The sequence below is a fragment of the Strix uralensis genome, chromosome 1 (genome assembly GCF_047716275.1).
Source record: "Strix uralensis isolate ZFMK-TIS-50842 chromosome 1, bStrUra1, whole genome shotgun sequence".
NCBI lineage: Eukaryota > Metazoa > Chordata > Aves > Strigiformes > Strigidae > Strix > Strix uralensis.
Window position 1 is genome coordinate 147,692,310 of NC_133972.1, and position 23,452 is coordinate 147,715,761.

A 23,452-nucleotide genomic window follows, 5' to 3' on the forward strand; every position below is an offset into this window, starting at 1 on the left:
TTCTCTGTAAATTTCCTCCCTTCCCTATCCGCCAAAGTTTTATATAGATTACGGGTTATTTTCTTTGTACTTCAAAAGCTGGATTCCTGCCCAGGGTACTCTTACTGGCTCAGAAAGTAAACTGGAGAAATCAGCCACCGCTCTCAACTGGTCCAAATCAACCTGACCTACTGAGAAAACGCCTTATTTGCAAGGCAACAGCAAGCAGGGCCCCGGTTCCCTTTGCAGAGTCACCCAGGCATGCTCCCTCATCAGGAGGCATTCTCTCCAAACCAGTGTATTTCAAATTTCACTTTCTTACGACGTGTGAAGTAACCCATGCAGAGTCTCTTCTTGTCATCCTGGCTTTGTTTTTCATTAAGATCTCTCACACTCCAATCAAGAGCAACGCCAGCAAGCCACAGGTGTGCGCCACATGAACAGATGAAAATCTGATTGTGAGCTGTGTAATGACAATTCACTGTCTATAATACACTCATCCCCTTTTGCATCTGTTATATGTTAGAAAGGGGGTTTATTATTTCCATTGTACTCTTTTAAGATACATAGGTAAGCAAACAATTGTTTTGAAGATAAAAAACGAAAACAAGAAAAGAAGACTTCGCAATGGCAAAACAAAGATGAGGATGCTTGAAAGGGATCACATCGGCACAGGTAGTCTAATGCTACAAGAGGCTGTTGCTTCAAGGAGACTCAAACACATTTTATTTTGCCTTTTATTCCATTTTGGTTTCAAATAGCAAGTCAAATCTTCTTGGGCACAGAAAAGTCCATATTGAGTTAAGCTCTAAGAGTGTTGGCTTCATCTCTAATCACTTATCCAAATTTCAGTGTGGAGCTTCTTGGCCATTTAAGACTAAAATTTTTCAATGTGTGACAAACACATGCATCCAGATGTAGGTACCTTGCCCAGTCACCTCATTTTAATTAAATGTCAAAATGGGAATGCCCAAAGATCTAACAGTTGCTAACCACCACTGATCACCCTCTTTTATGAAGAGCTGCAAAGCAGCAATGGATTATCTTCATCACCAAGGTGAAAACTATACCATATCGTTAACTCTGTAAACTGTGTTACAGAGAGGATGCGTTTGTTTTGGTATAAGGCTACACCGATAGAATTGCACAGGAAAGGGTATCATTAAGTACACAGCAACTTCCCAATGGTAGAGATGTGCCTGCACCCAGGTCATATAGGCAGCCTGACCTGCCTGACGGTTAACAAGACAGATAACATGCTGTTTCCTCCCATTTATGAATATTTCAGTAGTACAACCAGATCATTTGGACTTTATAAAGATGAAGTGAATTTTAGTCATATTAATTCCCTCTTTCTATAAAAATGAATAGCATTAGAAAACATGCCTTTCTCTAAGTTGTAGGAAATTTCCATTATCTTGCACGTGCTCTGACAGCAATAAACCACAGTAAGCTTCCCATTAGTATGCCAGTACTGCATGCTTCAGGCATGAAATCTTTACTTCTACATTTATTTATTTTTAAAATCCTTTACGAAGACCCATATGGCAAAAGAAACCAACCAACAACCACCTGTACAGGGTACACTTACACTTTGAAAAATAGACTGTAGACAGAAAAAAGGAGAATTAGTCAGAAGCTATACACTGCTAAATTAGCAAAATAAAAATGCAAGAAGAAACCCTGCTAAAATTATTCATTATTTTCCAATGTTGCCTGTGTACAGGAAGGTCCCAGAGAAGCATTTACTTGTTTTAAACTGAGCTAGGAACTCGAATTAGAATGCAAATTCATTTTTAACAAGATTTAATTTCTAAAAAGTATGTTCACACTGGTGCACAAAACCTCAGCCCCTTCCCCTTGCCACAAGGGGATGTGCAGAGCCTCCTGCTGGTTCTCTCAGCTGTGCTCTATCTCCTTTCCACACCCCACATGCAGACCAGTGTGGGCCACAGCCTCTCCGCTGGGGAGACAAGTGATATGATCAAGGCTTAACTGCCTTTAAAGTTAACCAGAGCATAGCCTAGAGTACTCAGACACTGTTAATTTTATTTTGGTATCATACTCTATCAAAGTTACGTCATAGGCGAAATGGTACAACACTGAGAAAGAAAGTATGGAAGTACTTTAAAACAGTTTAGTCGTTTCTTGCCATCTAGACACACCAATTTAGGAGAAAAAATGTAGTTACAGTAAAGACAGGAATGACAGTCATAGGTTATCTAATAGTTTAGTTCTGCCATAGCAGATTTATTTTTCCAGTATGGTAAAAATCTTTGCACACAAGAAGCAGAAATACTTATTCTCAATACCATCTCAATCAAATGTATCACAGCTTTCCAATGCAATGAGTTTACCAAAAGGTTCCTCTAAATTACAAACACAAGCATTTTGCCAATGTGATTACAACTGTCCCTTAACTTGGTTGAAAATACTGTTTCAATTCACAGTTCAGGAAACTGAACTTCATTACTTTCACAGCCCAGCCAAGTAATATTTACATGCCAGATAAAGAGCATCTATGTCATCAAAACCACAAAAAACATGGTTAAAAGTTTCACATACATGTATTTTTAAGCTAAGGAATATTTTAGAAAAGTCATCACTGAGGGATTCTATTGTTACTGCTGTATTCTTTCTCAAGTGATATTAAAATGAAGACACCACCTTCATTGATTTAGGCAGACTCTTTGGAGGCTAAAGGGAAAGATTTCCTTTTTAATTACAGTTTACAAGGCAAGGTACAGTCATTAAAAATAACTTCTAAAGAGGTATGCACATTACAAAATCAAGTATTTTTCTGTTCCTTACCTTGACAAAATTCAAAGTTCCCTTTTTTCCGGCAGTCACCTATCACTAAACTCAGTGCTCTCCAAGTGTTTCTTTTGACAGATATCATTCTCCACCAATCGCTCTGCTAATTTCCTCTTTCCTTTTCTGACTGGGACAGATATTATGTTCACCAGCCCAGAGATCAATCTTTGCTATTGACAACAACAAATGAAGAAAAAAAAAAAAAAAGCATATATCACAGCCAGTTTGAAGCACCACACCCCTTCATTTGCATGATAATAGCAGTCTTTTAAATAAAAAGGGAAGACAAACACTATCATTCTAAATCAATTACCCACATTTTCTTAGTTAATATAAGGCAGTACTTTAAAACTGTATTAATTCTTCGACAAAGGCTGTTTCATAAGTTGATCATTTAAAACAGCTGACATATAGAGGGAAACAAAGTAAGGGCAGCCTGTATTCTACGATGAAAACACCTATTACCTAATTCTGTAAAAATACATTCATAGAATATAAAATATTACATACTTTACCTGGTTCAACAGAAGCTCTAGAGAATCATTTATTAAATGAACATGGTTACTAAAAATAGAGTCCTTGCAATTACACATGGCTATACTAATTTGGATATGTCAGTGACAACAGCAAACATATTTAAACAAAGAGAGATCACAAAGCTATTGATATATATTTACAAATCATCCTCCCACTTTTGAAAAGGCACTTTCCCTCCCACTCCAACACCTACAAAAACTGCTTATTTGGGTTACACAAATACTTTGTCATTTGTATGAGTCTGTATTACAGCGTTGTCAGTTTTTCCAAGACATTAATATGCTTTTCAGGGGTTTGTAATCATGTCAAGGCAGAAAGATTTTCTGAGCCAGGCACACACAGTTACATACATGCTTCAATCTGCATCCACTATTCAGGTATTTCGGGACATAAAGTTAAGCATGCATAAGGATCTGGTTGCAGCTGCATGCATTTAACCAAGAACCCAGCCCCAACCCTCTCCTGGACTAGATCTTACTGCAAAAAAATGTATTGCCCAAGGGCATTTGCAGAAGATCACATTTGTGTTTGTGCTAGAAATTGCAATCTTTCCCACAAACAAGCACCCTCCTCGAATCAAAACAAACCTTCGCAAGTTAAAGTTAAGGTTACAGAACAAAGGATCTCACCACTTAAAAGTCCTTTCTTTCCCATGTTCGTGGTCAGACATTTCCCGCAGCCCTGACACAAGACAAAATTCTACTGATTTCAGTGAAAATGAGAGGCGCGTAAGAACTGCGGGACTCTACCCAGGATTTGGCAACTGTGAAGCTTTCAATATGACAGAACTGCCTTTGGCATTTGGAAAATAATCTCAAAAATGTGGTTAGGACTCCGCAACTTGGGTGCAATAACTACTTCTCTAAAATTATTTTAATTGTGTATGAGGTTCTCTAGTTGTCAACATGTTCTTATACAGGCAATAAATTTACCTTTCAGTTGTGCCTTATCATGAATTGTGTATTTTTCAATTGTCCAGACTTTTGCATAACACTTAACATTTCCATAAATGCATACAACACTCCCTAAATTGTTGTTATTGTTTGATCTGATTTTTATGGCCATAAACTCATGCCCCTACCAAAACTGAAAAATCCTTCACAGACCAAGTGGCCCTATTAATTTCACTGAGATCATTTAAACATTAAGTTTTCTACCAAGTGACGATAGCACAATCTGGTTGAAATATGGACTTACAGTGGAACATTAAATTAACATCATATTTTGGATTCAGAATTACACACAGCAGCCATCTGTAAAGATGTATTCATGTTTTGCTAACCTTTACTAATTTGGCCACTAGAAATAATTATGATCAAATATGTTATATTATGTAACATATAACAATTCAATATTTGTGTCTGCTGAATAGCATACTCCTTTTCCATGGCTGATAAAAGATTTTTAAACCTCTTACTGTAAAGAAAAAAAAGTTCTTACTCCAAAAAAAGTACCCATCTGTCGTCCACTTTACAATGAAGACATCACTTTAACTTACTTCTCTTCCTTTGTTTCAGCCCCACGTTCATTTTCTCTGTATGCCACATTTTCTAAAGTGATGGATGCTTTCTGCTATACCCATTCTACGCTAATCTCCTTTTTAAAATTTATTTTTGCCTCCTGAGTTGTAAACTGCTGCTGTTGTTCGAATGTACATGCAAAATTGTCTAAAGTCTGAACTTCACTGAAAGTAAAATGCCTCAAACAATTTGTAGTCTTACAAGAGTGTTACAAAAAAGGATCAACATGTTGTATTACCATGGAAATTTTGAAAAACATACTTTCCCAAACAAATATTACTTTTTCTCAATGGTATGAAGTAATGAAAACCACATGTGTAAATCTGCGATCCGTGCAGTAGTTCAAGCTGCAGCTAATAGAAAATACAGAGAGTGAACTCTGCCATATAAAGGATTCTTGTTACAGAAATATAATGTGAAAACCAGATGCAGACAGAAAACCTTAATCACAGATGGGAATGTAATCACTGGCATACAGAATACTTTTTTGATCAATCTCAACCATATGAGAAATGTATTTATTTTCTAAGGAATGCAATAACTCGAGAGAGTCTTCTATTTGAATTCAGTTAACCTCATATTCACAGTGCTTTTATCTTATGTGTGGAGAGAAGGGGGATGCAACCTAAGCCAAGATTTTTAGAAGAGCCATTGGCCCTGGCAAATCATTCTTGTATCAGCTTATCTTTCAAGGAATTAATAGGATGTAAAGACTACAAATATCAGGATCAGCCTCAAAAGAAATCAACCATTATTGCACTTCCTAGTTACTGCCAGAAATCTCTTCATCACCTAAGCACTTCCCTGGTTAAATTTTTCCCTTAATATGTGGTTCTTCAGAAATACAATGCTAAGAGCAGCACACTGTTGCACTGAAGTTCTGCGAATCAGAACTGGAGTCCTACACCAAAGAATCTCCCTACTCCTTTACAAAAGCTGAAGAGTCATCGGTTCAAACCTAAGTTTACTTTGGGCTTCCTTCCAACTGCTGGAAGTCCCAGTGAATGCCCTCCACCCACACAGCTCGTGGGTGTCAGCGGGAAACAAAGCCCTGCAGCACACTGCAGCTATCCAGTTACATCGAGTGTCTAAAAGGCAGACTGCCTTCTACCAACTACCCAGACCAAGGTAGGACCAAGGTAACTCCTGCCAGTTTTCATTGCTGGCGACACTTCTGCTCAACTTTTAAGAGCTGGAAATACAACAGTAGTAGTAAACTCCTCATGTAAAATATGGAAATTGCCATTAAAATCTGAAAATCAAGTTCAGAATTCAGGTCATTGATATGCTACCAGCAGGACCCACCTACGCTGTTACAAAGGCTCGGCATCTTCAAGCAACTACACTCTTACAGTTCATCAGTCAATTCATGTAAGAATTACATTTACCTAGATAAATTTTACACCTGGTGATTGAACTGGACTGTTACATTAAACTGCAATATAAAAGAAAAGCATGCTAGGAAATAAAACTTAAGAAAGAAAAAGCATTCAGTGATGACAGACCTCCAGGCTCTTGGGTACCAGCAGGTGTAGTTTACCTCCTGGCAATCCCTGATCCCTGCTGCACTCTCCTCCTGGAGATACCCACTCTACCCAAGAGTACCACAGCTCTTTACACAACACTGCCTGACTGTCACAGCTCACAACTGAGCTTATTAAGGTAACCCAAAGTTGGTATTCGTTTATTTTAACAGTACTAACATAAACCCCAATGATTTGGTAGCTGTTACACCAGAGGGGAAAAGGGGTGACAAAAGCCTTTGATGGGCACAGTATAGGCAGATTCTCCCTCTCTCTTACTCTCTTAGAGCCTTGAAGTCCCATTACCATCATCTCATTTTAGGTAACTGCAATAAGAGGACACAGTCTCTTCAGTACCCTACCACAGGACACCCAGCAATGGCTCATCACAGACGTTCGTCAGACAAACTGTGCTGAAGTTCCTGTAAATGTGCTTCCTTAATTGAATGCAGGTATGCTAGGTGAAATTTGAAGTCAACTACTTGCTTTTTCCCTCCTGTGTCAAGAACCAGCAAACCATTTGATGGAAATACTTCGATTCCACCACTGCAACATAAGTTTTTTAAACCATCTTGTCTCTTCTGTCATTTAACTTTTAAATTTGAGACTACAGCATCGATAGATAGTGCAGAAGTCAACATTTAACACTAAAGTAATATGGGCTGGATATGCTTGTCTTATTTCTAAACAAGCATGCCTAGATTAATAATAAACTTTGGCCAGATATATATTTTAATTTGCATGTTTTTCATCTAGCATCATCATCATGTGTGTAGAGTGCTAAAAATGGAGTGAAATCTTCCAGCTGTAAAACAGTTCCACGTGACAAAAGAGAGAGGGATCCTAAAAACTCCTGCTTTGTGTCATGTGTGAGTGTGTGTGCCTGAGTTTTTTTTCCCCCTCTCATCTAATTTAATCTGTGAGAGACTCTCCCTAGAGGACAAGAGAGAACCAATTATATCCAGAGGTTGGTTTCTCCAAAATGAAGGCATCTGTTCCATGCCAACGACTTCCACATGGAAGAAAAACAGAACTTTGAAGGCATCTGCGTTCATCGTTGACAGTTGCAGATCTTAGGGTCTACTGTAATTGCCCAGCTGCAAACATGAATTGGTTGCTGCTGTTGTCAGCTGATCTCCTTGCACTAAAAAGAAGGAAGCTTAAATAACAAAGATAAAAATCAGGTACTCTTCCACAATACTGACACCTTTTCCCTTCTGAAGGATGTATTTTTCCTGGTACAACAGGTTTGATGGAAGTAAATTGCAAAGTGGGTTTTAAATGAACATTTTACAAAATATTCTGCTTTAAAATGCTATTCTTTAAATAACGTACAGGGCCAAGCACAATGTGTTCATTATTTGTTAGTATTTCAGGCTGATATTGTGTAAGAGTGATTCAGAAACCAATATGACTCACCAGCCACAATCCTGCAGCCCACCTTATTTAGGCAAGTAGTCTCAGTAAAACCAAGAGTATACCTGAGCAGAGGCTCAGAGTTTTCACCCAAAATTCATATGGCAGATAAATAACTAGTATGGCATTTATTACTCAACTCGCATCACTTCCAACATGAGTGGACACTTTCCAAAAGACACGTAAAGAAACATTACTGGTAGTTCAAAATCTGGCTTACAGCACTGGGTGCAACACCTGCAGTGAGATAATGAGTATTGCTGTGCACCTTCACTGTTAAAAAATCAAGCAAACAGTTAGCAAGAAGTTCATCCAAAGTAGCAAGACTCTAACTGATTTTCCAAGCACAGAACTGAGTGCCATTTAGAGATCCAAGACTACTGATGGTGCAGCTGCAACAAGGACAATTAAAACCTGACTGGCCTAAACAGAAAATGCATTAACATTTCCTATCTTCCACTCATCAGATAAAAGTGGATCATAGTTTCCAGAAACATTTCATGCACCTCATGATTTTCTGTAGTTTTCTTACCTGGGACTTTTATCAATAGCTTGAAAGAAGGAGGACACTGTATGTTAGGGGAATACCCTTTTATTTATTGATTTTTTTAATAGAATTCTTTGTTATTCTGCTGGATTCCAGCTGCAATCCCAAACACACTCTGCAGCGATGGCATCCAGCCCTTCCAGGCAGATAGCCACACAGCTCAGGAAGGATGGTAAAGATTCCTATGCAGTTTCTCTTGCCTGGCACATATCTCAAATCATTATGAACACGTGAAGTAGTGAACCTGGGGGGACACAGTACGCCTGACACTTCCTGACCACTTCTAAATTGCCTCCAGGAAGGACAAAAGTTGGGAGCAAGGACAATTAACACAGCCACCTGCTTCCTGTGACCTCTTGGGGAGCAGACATGGCCACCAATGACTTGCTCTGGCAATGCCACTGAGGTCCTGCCCATCCTTCTCTTCCCAGAGAAGCTACGGGAAAATAAAAACAATAGTGGCCAATAATAGCTCTGTAAGAGAAGGTGAAATTTAGGCCTGGACTTCATGAGAAAAAGAAAAAAAAAAAAAGACAATTAACATCAAAACCTCCCCATGCAAAGAGGATGGGACCAATAAATCTCAGAATGCGGAATGTAAATTATACATTGATTCACTCTTTAAAACTCCTGTATCTGTTATTTACTGTAGCTATACACGTCTATGGAAAACTTTGGAGCAGGCTTAAACACAGTTTTAACACAGCTCTTGGGATACAGAAGCTGAGAATCCTGGCCCCATGGACTCAATGGGAACCTCTGAGAGTATTATTACAGAAGGAATAGACCTTTTCTCTCCTTTATATGGAAGTCTTGTCAGGTAAGTCTATCATTTACAATTCAAAGAGAATGACTTATTTTACATTAAGACCTGAGCTAGCCCCCTTAACCTTAGATAAGATAGCGTCGTTAAGGCCATACCTAGATCTAAGTCTCAGAATCAATCCAACAAAGTATTGTTAAAATCACAGACGTGAGATGGGAGCACAGGAAGCCTGAAGGTCCAGATCCTCTGACTGGTGTTCAGACAAAAGAAACACCATCTTCGCTAAGAACTGGGCATGTGAATACCATGGAAGAACTGAGCTCCAGTACTTTAACTCAATGTTTACAACCTCTGCTGACCCATGGAGTTGCATTAATTTATCATGGCACATATGAAATGCACGTAACATTTGGAAGCTAAGCTAGGCTATCAGTTCAGTACAATGGTTTCCTTTCTCATCTGTAGCATGCTTTAATACAGGTTGCAGCATGCTTTTCCAGCATTAAGTGGTTTGCCAACAAGCTTTAAAGATAATAAATAGTACAGTCATGAAACAGCTTTTGCTTAATGGTTCCTAGAACTCTGTGACTTCACTCACTAAAAACCTTTCTATAACATTACCTTTAAATACTTTTAGCAATGCCACCATTAAAGTAAAATAAAAAATCATCCTGGCACTACCATCCATTGATAGCACACCCGCAGGTGCCATTATCCCTAAATTTGTTGGCAGCTTTCTCTGGCACCACTACACTTTAATGGCTCTGGCAACAAACCCCACCTGGATGTCACTGAAAGCATTCCTTTGGAGCACTCTTCCCAAATATCCTTTGCAGCAGTATCATTCTGTCTCCTTTGTTGCATCCTAATCATCTCATTTTCTGGCAATAGCCTCATCCTCTCTCGCTGTCAAAGCCTGAGCTGCTCCGGGGCAGTTCTCTTCCTGAACTTGTTTAATGCACTTGTGTTTCAATGTTGGGATGGATCTTCCAAGAGGATTTCAGGACAGTATCTTTGCTGCTCAGGTTTGGGTGTTCACTTGCATCCCAGCTTTAAAATTCATTGTATTACATCCTAGTAACACAACATGGCCAAACCACTGGGAAAGCAAAGCACTGGTACAAAACCCTATATGATTCGATGCTTCATAACGGGGATTGTTAAACCTTGAGACTCTACCAGAAGGCACACACAGATTTACTCAACGTGCCACCCAACCTGTCATGACAGCATGAAGAAACAGCATTCTGATACTGCCATTGCAGAAATAAACCAAACGAAAAAGAGAAAATGTAGTCTGGAAAAGAAATAATTATGGAAAAAAAGTGGAAAAGTTTTGAAAATTGGATTGGGAGTTTTTGCCTAAACTATTTAAAATGACACCTGGGCCACAATTGAAAGGGCCACCTGTGTGGTCTTCATCAGAAATCAAAAAATGTAGACAGCAGGTCTCCAAATAAAAGGAACCACAAAAGAAAATGGCGAGTGGTAATGACTAGTACTTATGCAAATTGTATATTAACATCCAACAAGGCAACACACATAAGCCTCATAGAGCTACTAGGAAAGGAACTACAGTCTTGTACAATTTGCAATGGTCATGCAACCATCTCCCCATATTTTTGTCCAAATTCCTGGCTTTTACTCACTGCATCAACCTTGTTTTTTCATAAATAATATCTTATTTTATTTATGCCTTATTTATTGCCTGCCACTTTATGCACATTAATTCCACTCCACTAGGTGGAGTCTTCTGTCCTTCCAGACTGCAACCTAATTTCCAGAAGAGCCGATTATCCTCCATGAACTTTGGATATTTACATTATTATAAGCACCACAGTCTAGCTGTCTTGATGGACAGAAAAGTGGCAATGAATCCAATGCCTTCTTGAAATGACTGAAGAAATCATGAACTATCCCATGAAGATACCATATCAGCATGATGCAACATGGGATCACTCAGGAATACTGCTGCTGTACAGTTCTGGACAACACAACTGTGCTTTTACAATGAGTAAATTCAATAAATAATACTGAGTAAAAAGAGGTATCACTTAAATAAGTCACCATTATCACACATGCCCCAAAACTACATATAAACAAAAGCAAGCTGATGATCTTCTTTTAAATTCTTTGTGTGTATTCAGAAATACTTTTAATATCTAGGATGCCCTTCCTTTCCAGGCATCCCAAAATGTGTTACAAAAAAATGAGAGGGAGCATGAAATGATTTCTTTCCATATTCACATTTCCATTCACAACCACTGGAGTTAAATATGGCAACTATTCAATAGAAACAGCAACACTGTGTGCAGCATTTTTGCCAAAGAATAAGAAAAACAGAGCACTCCCATGAATGTGTTCAGAACATTTAGATAAGAAAATGTGGATACCCTACATTCAGCTATAATCTTTCTTTTGGGGTTGGTCTCCACCCCAACCTCTGTGAAAAGTACCAAAAAATCCCATGACCAAAGCAAAAAGCCCCTTGGTTTAAAAACTCTTCAGGTAGACAGCATCTCCACTAACACGCTACGACAGAGAATTTGCTCGGTAATACTCGCGAGCAAAAAGCTCCACGTAGGCGCCGAGCACTAACACGAGGCTCCTCAAGGCTCTCGCATCCCCAGGTCAGCTGAGGTAGGGCCTCCTCAGCACAGCTTCTGCTGTTGGCAGATATCACAAGCTATTTAAGGCTACAGACATTTTGCCCCGATCGACCATGTTTTTTGTAATATTTACTTCTCGTACATATGTCTATAACTATGTATACGTCCCACAGAAGGTGAGGTTTAACAGGGTTAGCTTTGTTGGGGAAAAGAAGGTTTGGAGGAAAGGAAACAACTTCCATGTTTAGAAGATTTGAATCTAGTGACTGTCACGGGATGTAAACACTCTTCTGGGGAGGGAGGCTTTTTGTTATGTTTCAGGAGTGCACAGAGTTTTGGATAAAATCTGTACAAATAATCATCCCTCTGTCATTCAACATAAATTTATGCACATGTGTGCACACAGTTATGTTTGGGAATACAAACTATAAAGTAGACATGCCACAGACTTCTAGACAACCTACCACAAGCACGGATCTCGCACAAAATCCATTCTACATTTAAATTTCAGTTTATTGAATTTGAATTATTTCTGATCTGTAGATCACTTTGAGGAAAATCCCCCAAGGTCAAAAGCTTACAAATCCAATTGCAAAACCAAACAGAAGCATCAGCAAGGCCCTTTCCCATGCAGACACCTGTCAAAAAAACCCCAGAGTTCCTGACTACTAGATTATAATCCAACAGCTAAAACCTATTCTAATATTAAAACCAGGTAATTCTCTATGTTGAAATAAATAAGCAAAAGCTTTCATTTTTTTCTGCATGTTTACTCATGTTATGTACATAGGACTCTATAGATGTAACAGTGAATTATCACTTCATTTAGATCTTTATTTATAAAATTAACAAACACATACCCTTTTCACTAGTTGGGGTTTTTTTTTAATTAAAAAGCAATAATGTTATTTTCTCTGGAGATGCCTCTGATGATACAAAATTTATGCCCTACCAATGCTGAGTTTTCCAGGTTCGTAAAACTCACTTGGATTAGCAGCTTCACAGCAGCGAATATTTTTGTATATATGCATTCAAGCCTGATTTAATCACTTCATTTACCATGGAAAAAGTTACTCCAAAAGCCCCATTAACTAAAATGTCCTTGATGAGCCTAAATTTAAGATTTGCAGGTATAGCAGGAAAGAACGTTGTGTCATACTCTGAACATCCTTTACTTTGCACAAGGTCCTCAGCAGTAGGTAAAGCTGTATTGTTGCAATGGGGAAGCAGTCACTCTTCATTTTAAGATACAATCATAGTTTATTAATAAAATTATTTTAAATGTACAAGTTAAATCCTTTTACCAATACAGTGACATTCAGCTACCCAGTACCATTTTTACAGTCCAAAGAGACATGGTCCTAATTGCATAATGCCATTTTATCTGCTGAAGATAAAAGTGCCGATAAACAAAAATGCACATTAGGCAGGAGATTTTTCAGAATAGTTTTTTTTTTTTTTTTTAAATAACCCACTTGCATTAACAAAAGATTGCAATGGCTTCCAAATTATAGGGTGTTATTTTTAGTGGAAGTAGTTCAATATTCATATTGGAGCAGATGTAGCAGTTTAACAAAACAGCTCTTCAAATCCTGCACAAATTGAAAACAGGAAAACTGATTGCATTTTCTCTTATCACTTTCCTTTTCTGAATTGACACTTTTGGCCTTCTGAAAATTTACACATGGCTTTCATCTCAACAGCACCTGCTGATCAAACAGAAACCTAACATTTTCATGAAAATGGTATAAAGGACTAGTTTTCTTTTTACCATCTTAAAGGGCATCAGCAGTCCACTTGATGGCAACAATTGCTGAGTAGATGGCACACTCAGAATACATTTTATATTTTCATTACACTTACTTTTAAAAATGAGTTAAACCACTAGTGGCTCTTTCATATTAGCTCTTTGTCTGCTTTAAATTAATTTCAATCTCTATCTCTGCCTAACCCTGATGGGTTTCATTCTACAGTCAGCTAGATTTTAAAGAAGATCTGAAAGCCTTTGAAATAGTAAGACATGTTGCATGTTCTGCAGCCACTGGGTCTTCCTTATATATGCATTTATATGCAATCCGATAAATTAATATATACAATTATAAATACACATGTGCATATTGCACAGACATTTCTTTTTACAGTGCTTATACTAAGGAAAAAACGTGTATATGCATCATTCCACTATAGTCTCACTGCACTGAATTCCCTGAGCACTCTCGATAGAGCATGTTGAGGGGGAGAAACTCAAAGTGCATTTATTTATTTTAAAGTTGTTCTTTGTTTCCTTTGCAATCTTCAGACTGGGAGAAGGTCTAGCAGGTGCTCTGGAACTTGAGCAGCAAGACCAGGTTGAGATGCTGCCATTGGCGAACACAGCAAGCATGCAAACAGGCACAATCAGAAGTCCTTGGGCTCCTGCAAAAGTTCAATGTATCAAGTCATGTATAGAAAATATGAAACCTAAGTACCTTGTTATCCTGTCTGCTACTGAGCCTGTAAACTCTGAAGCACAGCAGCAAGTAACAAGGCCCATCTTCCCCTGTACATAATTCTAGGTGTAATTAAAGATACTCCTGAAACCTGCTATCAGAAGCTACCTGTGTCAGCTTCTTAACTGATAGAGCCCTAACCCTTCTGAAGTACTCTGCTGCCATACATTACCATTCTGCTTCAGTGATAAGGTAACCTGAAGGCAGAGATGACATACAGTAATATATGTGCCACTCCACACAGTTGGTTCGTGAATTTCAGTGTTTCATCATGCTCACTGAGGCAATCACAAACCTGAAATGTCAATATGTTCAGTCAATGGAAGTAAAATAATGGGGCTCTATTGTCTTACCCTATCGATCCGCCGCTGTCAACAAGAATACATGCCCCCCTGGCTTTAAACAAATTTTAATTAGGCTTTTAGTTACCAGATCGTATCTATATATCTATCTGTGCAAACACTTGACAAAGTGAAATGGCAATATAAATATTTCAAACTTTTAAATATATTTTAAAGGTAATTGTTTAATGTTGCTTTAAGATATGATCGCTGATAAAGCCGTTTGCTAAAGCAGTGTGTGTGCACACACTTAGCGTTCAAGTCATCTTAACCTGGAGAGAACTGAAAAATCACCACCGAAAGTTCAAAACAACAACAACAACAAAACCCAAACCAAAACAAAAACAAACAAACAAAAAGAAGACGCCACTTTTCCTAAAGCCCGCTGTCATCCTCTGCGGCGATTTTGGAAGCCAGGAGCCTCCACTGCCACCACCCCGACGCCGGCAGGGCGGGTGCCCGCTCCCCTCACGGGCGAGCCAAGGCCGGGCGGGCCGGCTCACGCCAGGACGCCGCGGCTCACCTGGGCCCCAGCCGCCACCCCGCTCCCGGCCGGGGCCGGGGGCTCTCCCGCCGCGCCGGTCCTTTCCCCCCCCCCCCCCCCCGCCCCGTCCCGTGGAACACCCGGACAAGCCGCCCTCCTCCTCCCTCGACTGTGTTTAAAGTGGGGTCCCTCAGTGACCTATTGTTCTCCGGACACCTCCTCCCTGCCCGCTCCCCTCAGCGCGGCCCGGGGGCGGGAGGAGGCAGCGCTCAGGCCGCGGCTCTGCCCCACGCACAACAAAAGGCAGATCCCTTCTCCCTGCCGGCTAATCTCTGCCTGTAAATCCCCCGCCCGCTCCGGGGGGGGGGGGGGGGGGAGTTGGGGGATGATAAGAGGTTACATCTTCACTTCTCCCCACTCCTATCGACTTGTGCAGCGCCGAGGGAGCCGGGCGGAGGGCCGGGCGGCGGGGGGCGGCGAGGGGTGTCCCCCCGCCCGCCTGCCTGCCTCTCCCCGAACCGCGGGTGGAGATTACCTTCCGGCGGAGGGAGGGAGGGAGGCGCCGGCGCGGCCCGGGCTTTGTGCGCCTCACACGCCTCGCAGCTTATCTGCGGCGCAGGGACGGCACATCGCGCCTCCCTGGCCCTGCCGGCGCGGGGGGAGCGGGACGGCGGCGTGCACCGGGGCGATTACGGTATCAGCGCGGCCCAGATGGAGGCCGGAGAATGGACGGTGGGTGTGAGGGAGCGGAGCTGGGGCCGGGGCGGCACGGCGCGGGCCGGGGTCCCCGGGGAGGCCGCGCCCGGCCTGAGGAGAGGCGCCACCTCCGCGCCGCCCACCGGGTGAGAAGGCGGCGGCGGCGGCTCCCTCCGTGCCCCGGTCTGTGCTTGTGCCTCCCCTCAGGCAGGCACCGGCCCGGCTCTGTCCCCGGAGGTTGCCCCGAAACCTCTCCGGGATACGGACCCTGCCAGAAGCCCAGGGGAGCCCAGCGCTGGCTCCCCCAGGCTCCCCCACCCGAGGGCGTCTCGGTTTCCACAGACCATACACCTACGTCCTGCACGGAGCACGACGGCTCCGGGCCCAGAAATTCCTGGCCCGGCGTGGTCACAAGATGTACCCGCTCCCAGTTCGGCCAAGTCCCGACCTAACCCGACCCGCTGGGCCTTGCCAGTGGCGGAGGAGCCAGGACACAACACTGCTGCTTCGAGCAGTGGCATCATGCGCCAGAGGATGAACGATAAACCAGCGTAGGTCCCTACACCTCAGCTTTTGAGAGAACAGAGGGTTTATTTTGAGGATTCATCAGAGGACTGGGTTATCATGAGGTAAAGGGAGGGGAGGCTGCAAAGCAGCCCAGCCTGCCTACCACAAGCACAGCCGGCCAGCAGCATGGCTGCACCAGGCTGCCCAGCGAGCTCTGCGCGCTCGGGTTTTAAAGTTTTAAAAACGTTTCTCCCTAGGAATCAACACTTATTTGTTAAGGAAGCACATTTCCATTGCACGTCTGCGGAGGAGCACCGTGAAGGCTGGGATGAGGACAATGATGGCACGCCGGAGTGAGACAGGCATTGTTCAGTGCAGAACTCCTTCCAAAATCACTCGTCCAAGATAGCAGGTTTTACCACAAGAAAAGAAAGGGAATTTGACACCTAATACAAAGTGAAAACCAGAACCTAGATGGGGGAAGGGCATGTGTGTGAAAATCGTGTCACCGCAATGAATGTCAGATAAAAAGGGGTCTGTCACAAATCCTCCACTAATCCAATAATGCGAAAACCTCTTGGTATCACTGAGACATAACACAAGGTAATTTTTTTTATTTTTCATAAACCACTCTGTATGTTTAGCCTTAGAAAGACAGCAATTTGGTGAATTTTCCTATCACAACGACAGAACTTTGATTTTTTTTCATTAAAGGCAAACTGATTTTCACATGTCAAATTTACTATGCATTCCTCAGCCAGTATTTTTATCCTGAAGAAGGGCCACTTCTCCCTCAACTTCCTCCACTTGTCAGCTGTGTGACAACCATATTTAGAGGTAGTCAGACAGGTCATATTATAAAAGTCAACTCATATGAAACCTTAGCCCCTAAACTTAATGGTATGATCTACGCATCTCTAAAGAAAAGTGACTTTTAATTAATTCGATCTGCAAGGTACCACAGAGCTTTCTCTCTGCATATGTGCTTTCAAAATATTACGTACAAATGAGAGATTGCTCTTTTTAGGGATTTTTGTTAGGGATTTTTTTTCCCTGACATATATATAACATGCCATAAACTAATTTAGGATCCAGCAGATTCTCATCTTGTAGAGCCACAATGTGTGTCTTATATCTGTGTTGGCCATTCCGACAGGCAGTTTTACTACTCAAATCACAATTCTTTAAAGGAAAACTAATCCAGGATCCTTTCTAATGTAAACAGTTTGCTGCAAAAGCACTCACATTTAAAAATAAAGCAATATGTGTTAATAAAATAAATACAATCAGAGTACAAATGTGTAACAGAAGTGGCGTTCCATAAGCACAGCTGTCTCAAAGTCCAAGCTGCAGGCTAGAAATCTTAATTTCAGCTGACTCTCTCTTAATAATGGGTTACCTTCCTATAAAGCATAAAGTCCATCTGCCCCAGGCAGATAAGTTTTGAAGCATTAAAATAGATAAAAATCTAACATTTTCTTTCTTGCATTGAATATGTGAATTCTAGTGTGCTATAATGTGAGAATTCCAACATATGACCATTATGGCATAATATCTCATAGCTCAGCTTGTCATTACTTCACTTGTAATTCTTATGTTAATTATGTTCATAATTACTATAAACAGATGTGGTGGAAATTCATGTGACCTTTTACTGCAGAATGCATTTCTCACTCTTTCCACTTTATTTTAGTAATATAGTGTTAAACCAGAGGAAAGTATTTCTGACACACTCTGCATGTATGTCTGTACCTATTTAACATGAAACCATTTCTACCTCGTATTTCAGCCAAAGGACCACCTATATGCCAGTACATTGACACGAAAGTGATGGTAACTGAGAAGTCTACCCTGAAACATACACCTAAAAGGCTGTGCTTACAGTGAACCTTTTTGACTAAGCCTAGCTGAAGCCACCGCTGAAGGCTAGGACTTAAATGGAGCACTGCATTTTTATTCAGCACCTTTGTTAATGCAGCAGTATCCTGCTTTACAACTACAAGTACATGACAGCCATACAGCAATTTATTTTACTCACAGCCCAACCATCACCGTCTGTACACAAAACACATTTACAATAAAATCACTATGGATTTCATTAAGAGAAAGCCTACTCGAATTTCATTTCTTTGGACCTAATCTATAATTAGTGTGGACAGACAGGTGCAAACCCTTCTCCTCTACAGATGGCTACTGGAAATGGTGCAAAATAGCTCCTTCTGTTTAAACAACACACAGATAACCTGCTCTGCTCTTATCACTTACAATTACCTCCATTATACTGAACTAATGTTTACTTTAATAAAATGTCCACTGTTCTCTAAACGTTATTTGGAAACTTTCATATCGATGGCAGGAAAAAAAAAATGAAGATGGGAAGTCAGTGTCTTTCAGATGAAAATATTTTTTTTGGTGAAAAAAAGCATTTTACAGAGCAGGATATTTTGACTTGGATTTTACATCTGCTGATCATTTTTCTTTATCCACAAAACCACACAGTATACTACTTCCTGATGTATTTATGCTACCATATATTAAATTAATCAAGTTTATAGTAAATAAAACAGGATAACTGCCATTTTAAAGCAGTTCTTTAAAAAGAAACATCTATGTGGAAAACCAAGACCCTTTCATTAAAAGTTCAGTTTTTAAACTCTTTTAGATTTTGATGTGAAAGAAGGTAAAGAAAATGTAATCTGGAAGCCAATGTTTTAAGAATTTACACTCTCACTACTCAGCTAAATTTAGTGTCAGTTTAAACTTCTATAAATACAGGTTGTTATTAAAGGCAAAGACTATGAAAAAAGAGCAGGCTGCTACGAACTACAGGGATCAAAGTTTTCAATGTCTTCAGATTAAAAATACTTTTTTTACATTTCTTCAGCCAAGCCATGAGAAATAACCCCTTCACAACACCAAATTCACGTTTGATTTCAGCTGATAAGACTTCTTGATCTCTGCGTGACAACTTAAGTTTCTACAGAACAAAGAACAAGATCTTCTCCGCTCCATCTAAGAAATCTGAAGCTCCTGCAATAGCAACATACTAATATCCGTATTCAATTAGCTAAAGATTTAACAGTAATGGACTGTGGCAAGTGGATTTGAAAGATGAAAATGACAATTGCAAGCCCTTTCTCCCATCACCCCCAATGCAAATACTGCAGATGCCTGTTTCACCCAAAGTGTCTGGCAACAAGGAGTCTGCAGTCTGCACAGTACCTCAGTGAAGTGAGCTTCGCATTCAACGCCTGTCGTCTGAAGTTCATTTCAGAGAAGTGAGAAACAGGATTTGACAGCGAAGAATGTCCTGAACTGACTAGCCAACTGACCAGCACTCCAGGTGGAGCTATTTTTCTCCTCTTTATTCTATAAACAATACTTCCAGTATAAAAGTCCATGTGCGCGCAGGCATACATAGTGTTAAGCGTATACAGATGAGAGACACCGTGTGATGTTTTTACTGGTCCATTATTTAGGCACGAAACGAGTTAACGTTAAGGTGGTCAAAAATGGTAGAAGGCAATGTTTTACTTGAAAAGATTTTGGAAACTATTTAAAAGCTCAAAGCCTTTGAAGAAAAACAAGTTGTGCAGCAGTTGCCAGGAAGCAGTGACCTAACACTGCTGTCTGCATTCCATTACAAACAGAATGGTTCTTGTCTCCTACAGCATGCTCAGGGCTCGGGAGCCCAGTGCTCACCCTCCTGCAGACACAGGGCCCGAGGAAGACGTCCTGCCATCATCTCCTGTATGCCTCGCCTGGCTACAGCTTGCCAGAGACATCAACGGATTTAAGGGTGGGCTGGGTTTTTGGTGGGGTTTGGGTTTTCTTGCACTGGTGCGTGGTTGCACTTCCCATGACAGCAAAGAAAAACGAGGGATGAATTGAAAGTAGTAGCAATTATATTGAAGGTTCAGATATGATAAAACTGACCTCAGAAAAGTTACCAATTATCAAATAAAGTATAACTTCCTAATTAAAAACCTTTACAGCAAGCCTGCCGTGCATCTCACACCTAACAAAGCCTTTGCCAACTTCATAGTCATCGGCTGTACAGTTACAAATAAGCCGTATTCAGATCTTTTCCCTAGTATTTCTTCTATTGATGGGGAGCCACAGAAACACCTAGTGCTAAAAACCAGGACATATAAACAAGATAGACCAACTTTTTTAACATTCAGCCGAGCTGAAGGAAATTCCCTGATCATATTGGATTTCCTAAGGAAATCAGCCCAGAATAAACTGAATGAGGTTTTCAGACTTCCCATGGAAAGGTCAAGCATCAGCTTTAACAACCATTAGAAACCAGTTTCAATCCTCTCGGCTATCCAGATTCACTAAACCGTTACCAGAAAAGCAGAACAGAAAACCCGGACAATAGAACTCAAATCTAAAAAAGTCTTTCACGTCTTGCCTCAAACTACAGTTAACAAAGTTGCTTATTTAAACTTTCCATTGCATCTGTCAGGATGCAGAAACAGAGAAGGAAATGTAAAGCTGCAAGGGTATAATTAAATAAATTATATTCACCCTTAGCCCTAACATACTGTGTTTACAAATACAATAATTATGTTTCTAGCTACATGTCAAAAGAAAATATTTTCTAAGTCCTTCAAAAAGCATGCAAGCATTACTGTAAGTAGGAAATAAGTCAAAACAGATTAGTAGATCAAAAATGGGGGGGGGGGGAGGGGGGGGGGGGGGAATTCTGCTTTGGTCAGCAACTCGGACCACCATCAGGGGATAAATCAATTTGCAGCAGCTGTGGACAGCCATTTAAGTCCGGGGCCTGAACAGATTAATTAGGGGAAGCGATGTTAAAAGTTAAAGGGGTCAGCGTTACATTAAGCACACGAATATTTGCTGGAGTGAAGGCTTGGCCGTCTGTACCGAGGCACCCTCGGCGCTACGCCTGTAGCCAACCGCGTGGCCGCCGCCGCGCTCCGGCCGCCTGCGAGGGGCACACGCACCGCTCCCTGCCCAGCCCCGCGGGACGCGCCGCCACAGCCAGGGCGGGCGCGGCCAGCCCCTCCGCGGGTGGCCGTGGAAAACTTGGGCAGCTCTTTAGGGAAGATTTGCGACCGCGGGCTGAGCGGCTGGCAGCCGCGTCCCGCCATCCGCGGGGCAGGGGCTGCCCGGCTGCGGGGCGGCACTGCCCGGAGCCAGCGAGACAGACGGGTCCTACCCCTGCCGTGATTCAGGGCGAGGCAGGGGTAGGAGGGGGTGACCGGCAGAGCCTGCTGCGGATCTGGAGGGCTGCTCTCCAGAGACACCCGAGCGGCTGGAGGCGGCTGCTGCCCAGCGCGGCGGCTGCGGCGAGCCCCGGGCTGCGGCCGGGCAGGGCGGTCCCGCCGCGCCGGGCTCCGAGCTGGGGGGCAGGCGGGGGAGGCTGCCGCGGCGCCTCGTACCTTCGCCCTCCCTCCTTCAAACTTCTCAGTGAACTGAAGGAAGTAACATTTTAGCTCCTGCTTGGAGCAAGAGCGATTCGAGAGCTGCGTCCGATTAGTTAGTTTCAGTTTCTAACATTTAGGAGAGCAGGGCACTAACGATGATGTTTCTGTATAAATTAACGTCTACTGGATTCGCGGGTGCTCCTGCGAAGGTGGCAAGTCCTTCCTTACCCTAAATCCAATTTTAGTCCAATCTCGCAACTTTGGCACTAACAAAAGGACTCGAACTCGCCAAAAGTCAAAGGCTCGTCTACGTGGCCGGCAGTATGGATTTCACTCTTCCAATCTCCCTTATCGATGGTCTGTTACAGATTTATGGAATCAAACCATTCAGCTCAGCTAGACGAGATGACACAAGTACATTGTACTGCGGTTTTGGAAATGCAATCCCTAACGTTGCCCTCTCGTTTTAGGAAACGAGATACTTGCAACATCGCGGTGCAGCTAAAGACGACGTGCACCGCCTGAAATATTTCTCGCAAAATAGCCTGGAATGATGTTGCCAGTGCTACATAATCCGATGATCGTAATGAAACAAACAGAACAAAAACCCCACCAGAAATATTTCGGACACTCCGACTCACATTGGCTAGCTGTGATCTGGAGAGAGGAGAGGCAGGGGGAAAAAAAAAAAAAAAAGGCAAGTCCCAAATCGAGACACAAACCCAGCGCTATAGAAGAATATGAGCTGGGGAGGGTTATTTTCTGCAAAACGGGGTGGTTCGGTTTCTGGGCTCCTGAGAAATATTCGGGGTGCCAGTTTGTGAGCCGGGGACAGCGGGTGCAAGAGCTGCATGCAGTGCTAACCTTGCCCGGGCACAGCGGCAGCCCCGGTCCGCCTGGGTTAGTTACAGCCGCGGGAGCCCCTCCGAGCCGGGAGAGCCCTACGGGAAAGCAGAAAGGGGAAGAAAAAGGGGGCTCGGCTCCCCCCGCCCCAGCGCGCCCTGCCCGCGCCCCGTACTCACACTGCAAAGGACCGGAGATTCCCACCATTCGCCACGGGCTGCGAGCTGCAAATAAAAGTTCCCGTCCTGCTCGGGGGAGAGCCGGCAGCCCAGGCTGCTGGAGGGGCGAGGGGGTGGGAAAGGGGAGAGCAGCGCAGCGCGGCTTCCCTTCCCAGTCCAGATGATCCACGTCCACAAAAGTCAAAACGAGCTGAGGAGAAACTCCAGCTGCTCTTCCCCCCCCACCCCCCTCTCTCGCTCTGCTTTTTTTTTTTTTTTTTTTTTTAAAGGAGGATCAGCTCGAGAGAGACTACTGGTTCCACGGGAAAGGACAAGAACCAAAAATAAAGCAAAGTCTCCAAGTCGAGATAATTAATGCCCAGGTCCTTCTCCTTGCTGCCGCCGCCGCAGACAAACGTGATGTGGAGCGCAGGGAGCGGCCGCTGTCAGTGGCGGGGTCTCTGCGTGTCCCCGGGCAGCCGACGCATAGCTCTGCCCCCGGCGAGCCGCGCCGGTGCCGCGCCGAGCCGAGCCGCCCGCCCGCCCGCCCGAGGCTGCGCCGCTGGCCGCGCCGCGCCGCGCTCCGCTCCGCGCCGCTCCGCCCGGCTCTGCGCCGCTCCCCGCTAGCAGGCACCTCGCGAGGCAGGCAGCATACTGCCGGCAGCCGGCCCGGCCCCGCTACCCAGGTGCAGGGGGGGAGGGCTTAAAGCAGTGGGAGGTGATAGAGGTAGGAGACATCTGTGTCGTGAGGAGGTTAGTGGGGGTCAAGTATATGTTAACAATAGGCGAGCGCGGTCCCTCTCGGGCAGTCTGCCTACTCTTTCTTT

The 23,452-nt window shown here is 42.7% G+C and overlaps 1 protein-coding gene and 1 long non-coding RNA gene across 6 annotated transcripts in view; one reads left to right on the forward strand and one right to left on the reverse strand.

Moving 5' to 3' along the window:
* Positions 1-23,154, reverse strand: part of RUNX1T1 (RUNX1 partner transcriptional co-repressor 1) — a 116,760-nt gene extending 93,606 nt beyond the window's left edge. Inside the window, exons 1-3 of one of the 5 annotated variants that reach the window (XM_074884343.1) lie at positions 22,647-23,154; positions 22,489-22,565; positions 2,791-2,963 (exon numbers count right to left, since the gene is read on the reverse strand). In XM_074884343.1, coding sequence (XP_074740444.1) covers positions 2,791-2,878 — 88 coding nt within the window. In that variant the 5' untranslated portion in view covers positions 2,879-2,963; positions 22,489-22,565; positions 22,647-23,154. Of the gene's footprint in view, positions 1-2,790; positions 2,964-15,560; positions 15,660-22,488; positions 22,566-22,646 lie in introns of those variants that run through there. The other 4 variants (XM_074884334.1, XM_074884375.1, XM_074884353.1 and 1 more) reach the window with 4 other exon arrangements.
* On the forward strand, positions 15,645-18,336 carry LOC141950041 (uncharacterized). Its single transcript, XR_012630912.1, has 3 exons — positions 15,645-15,757; positions 16,486-16,831; positions 18,018-18,336. It is a non-coding gene; the product is annotated as an uncharacterized LOC141950041 (long non-coding RNA).
* Positions 23,155-23,452: the final 298 nt, after the last annotated feature.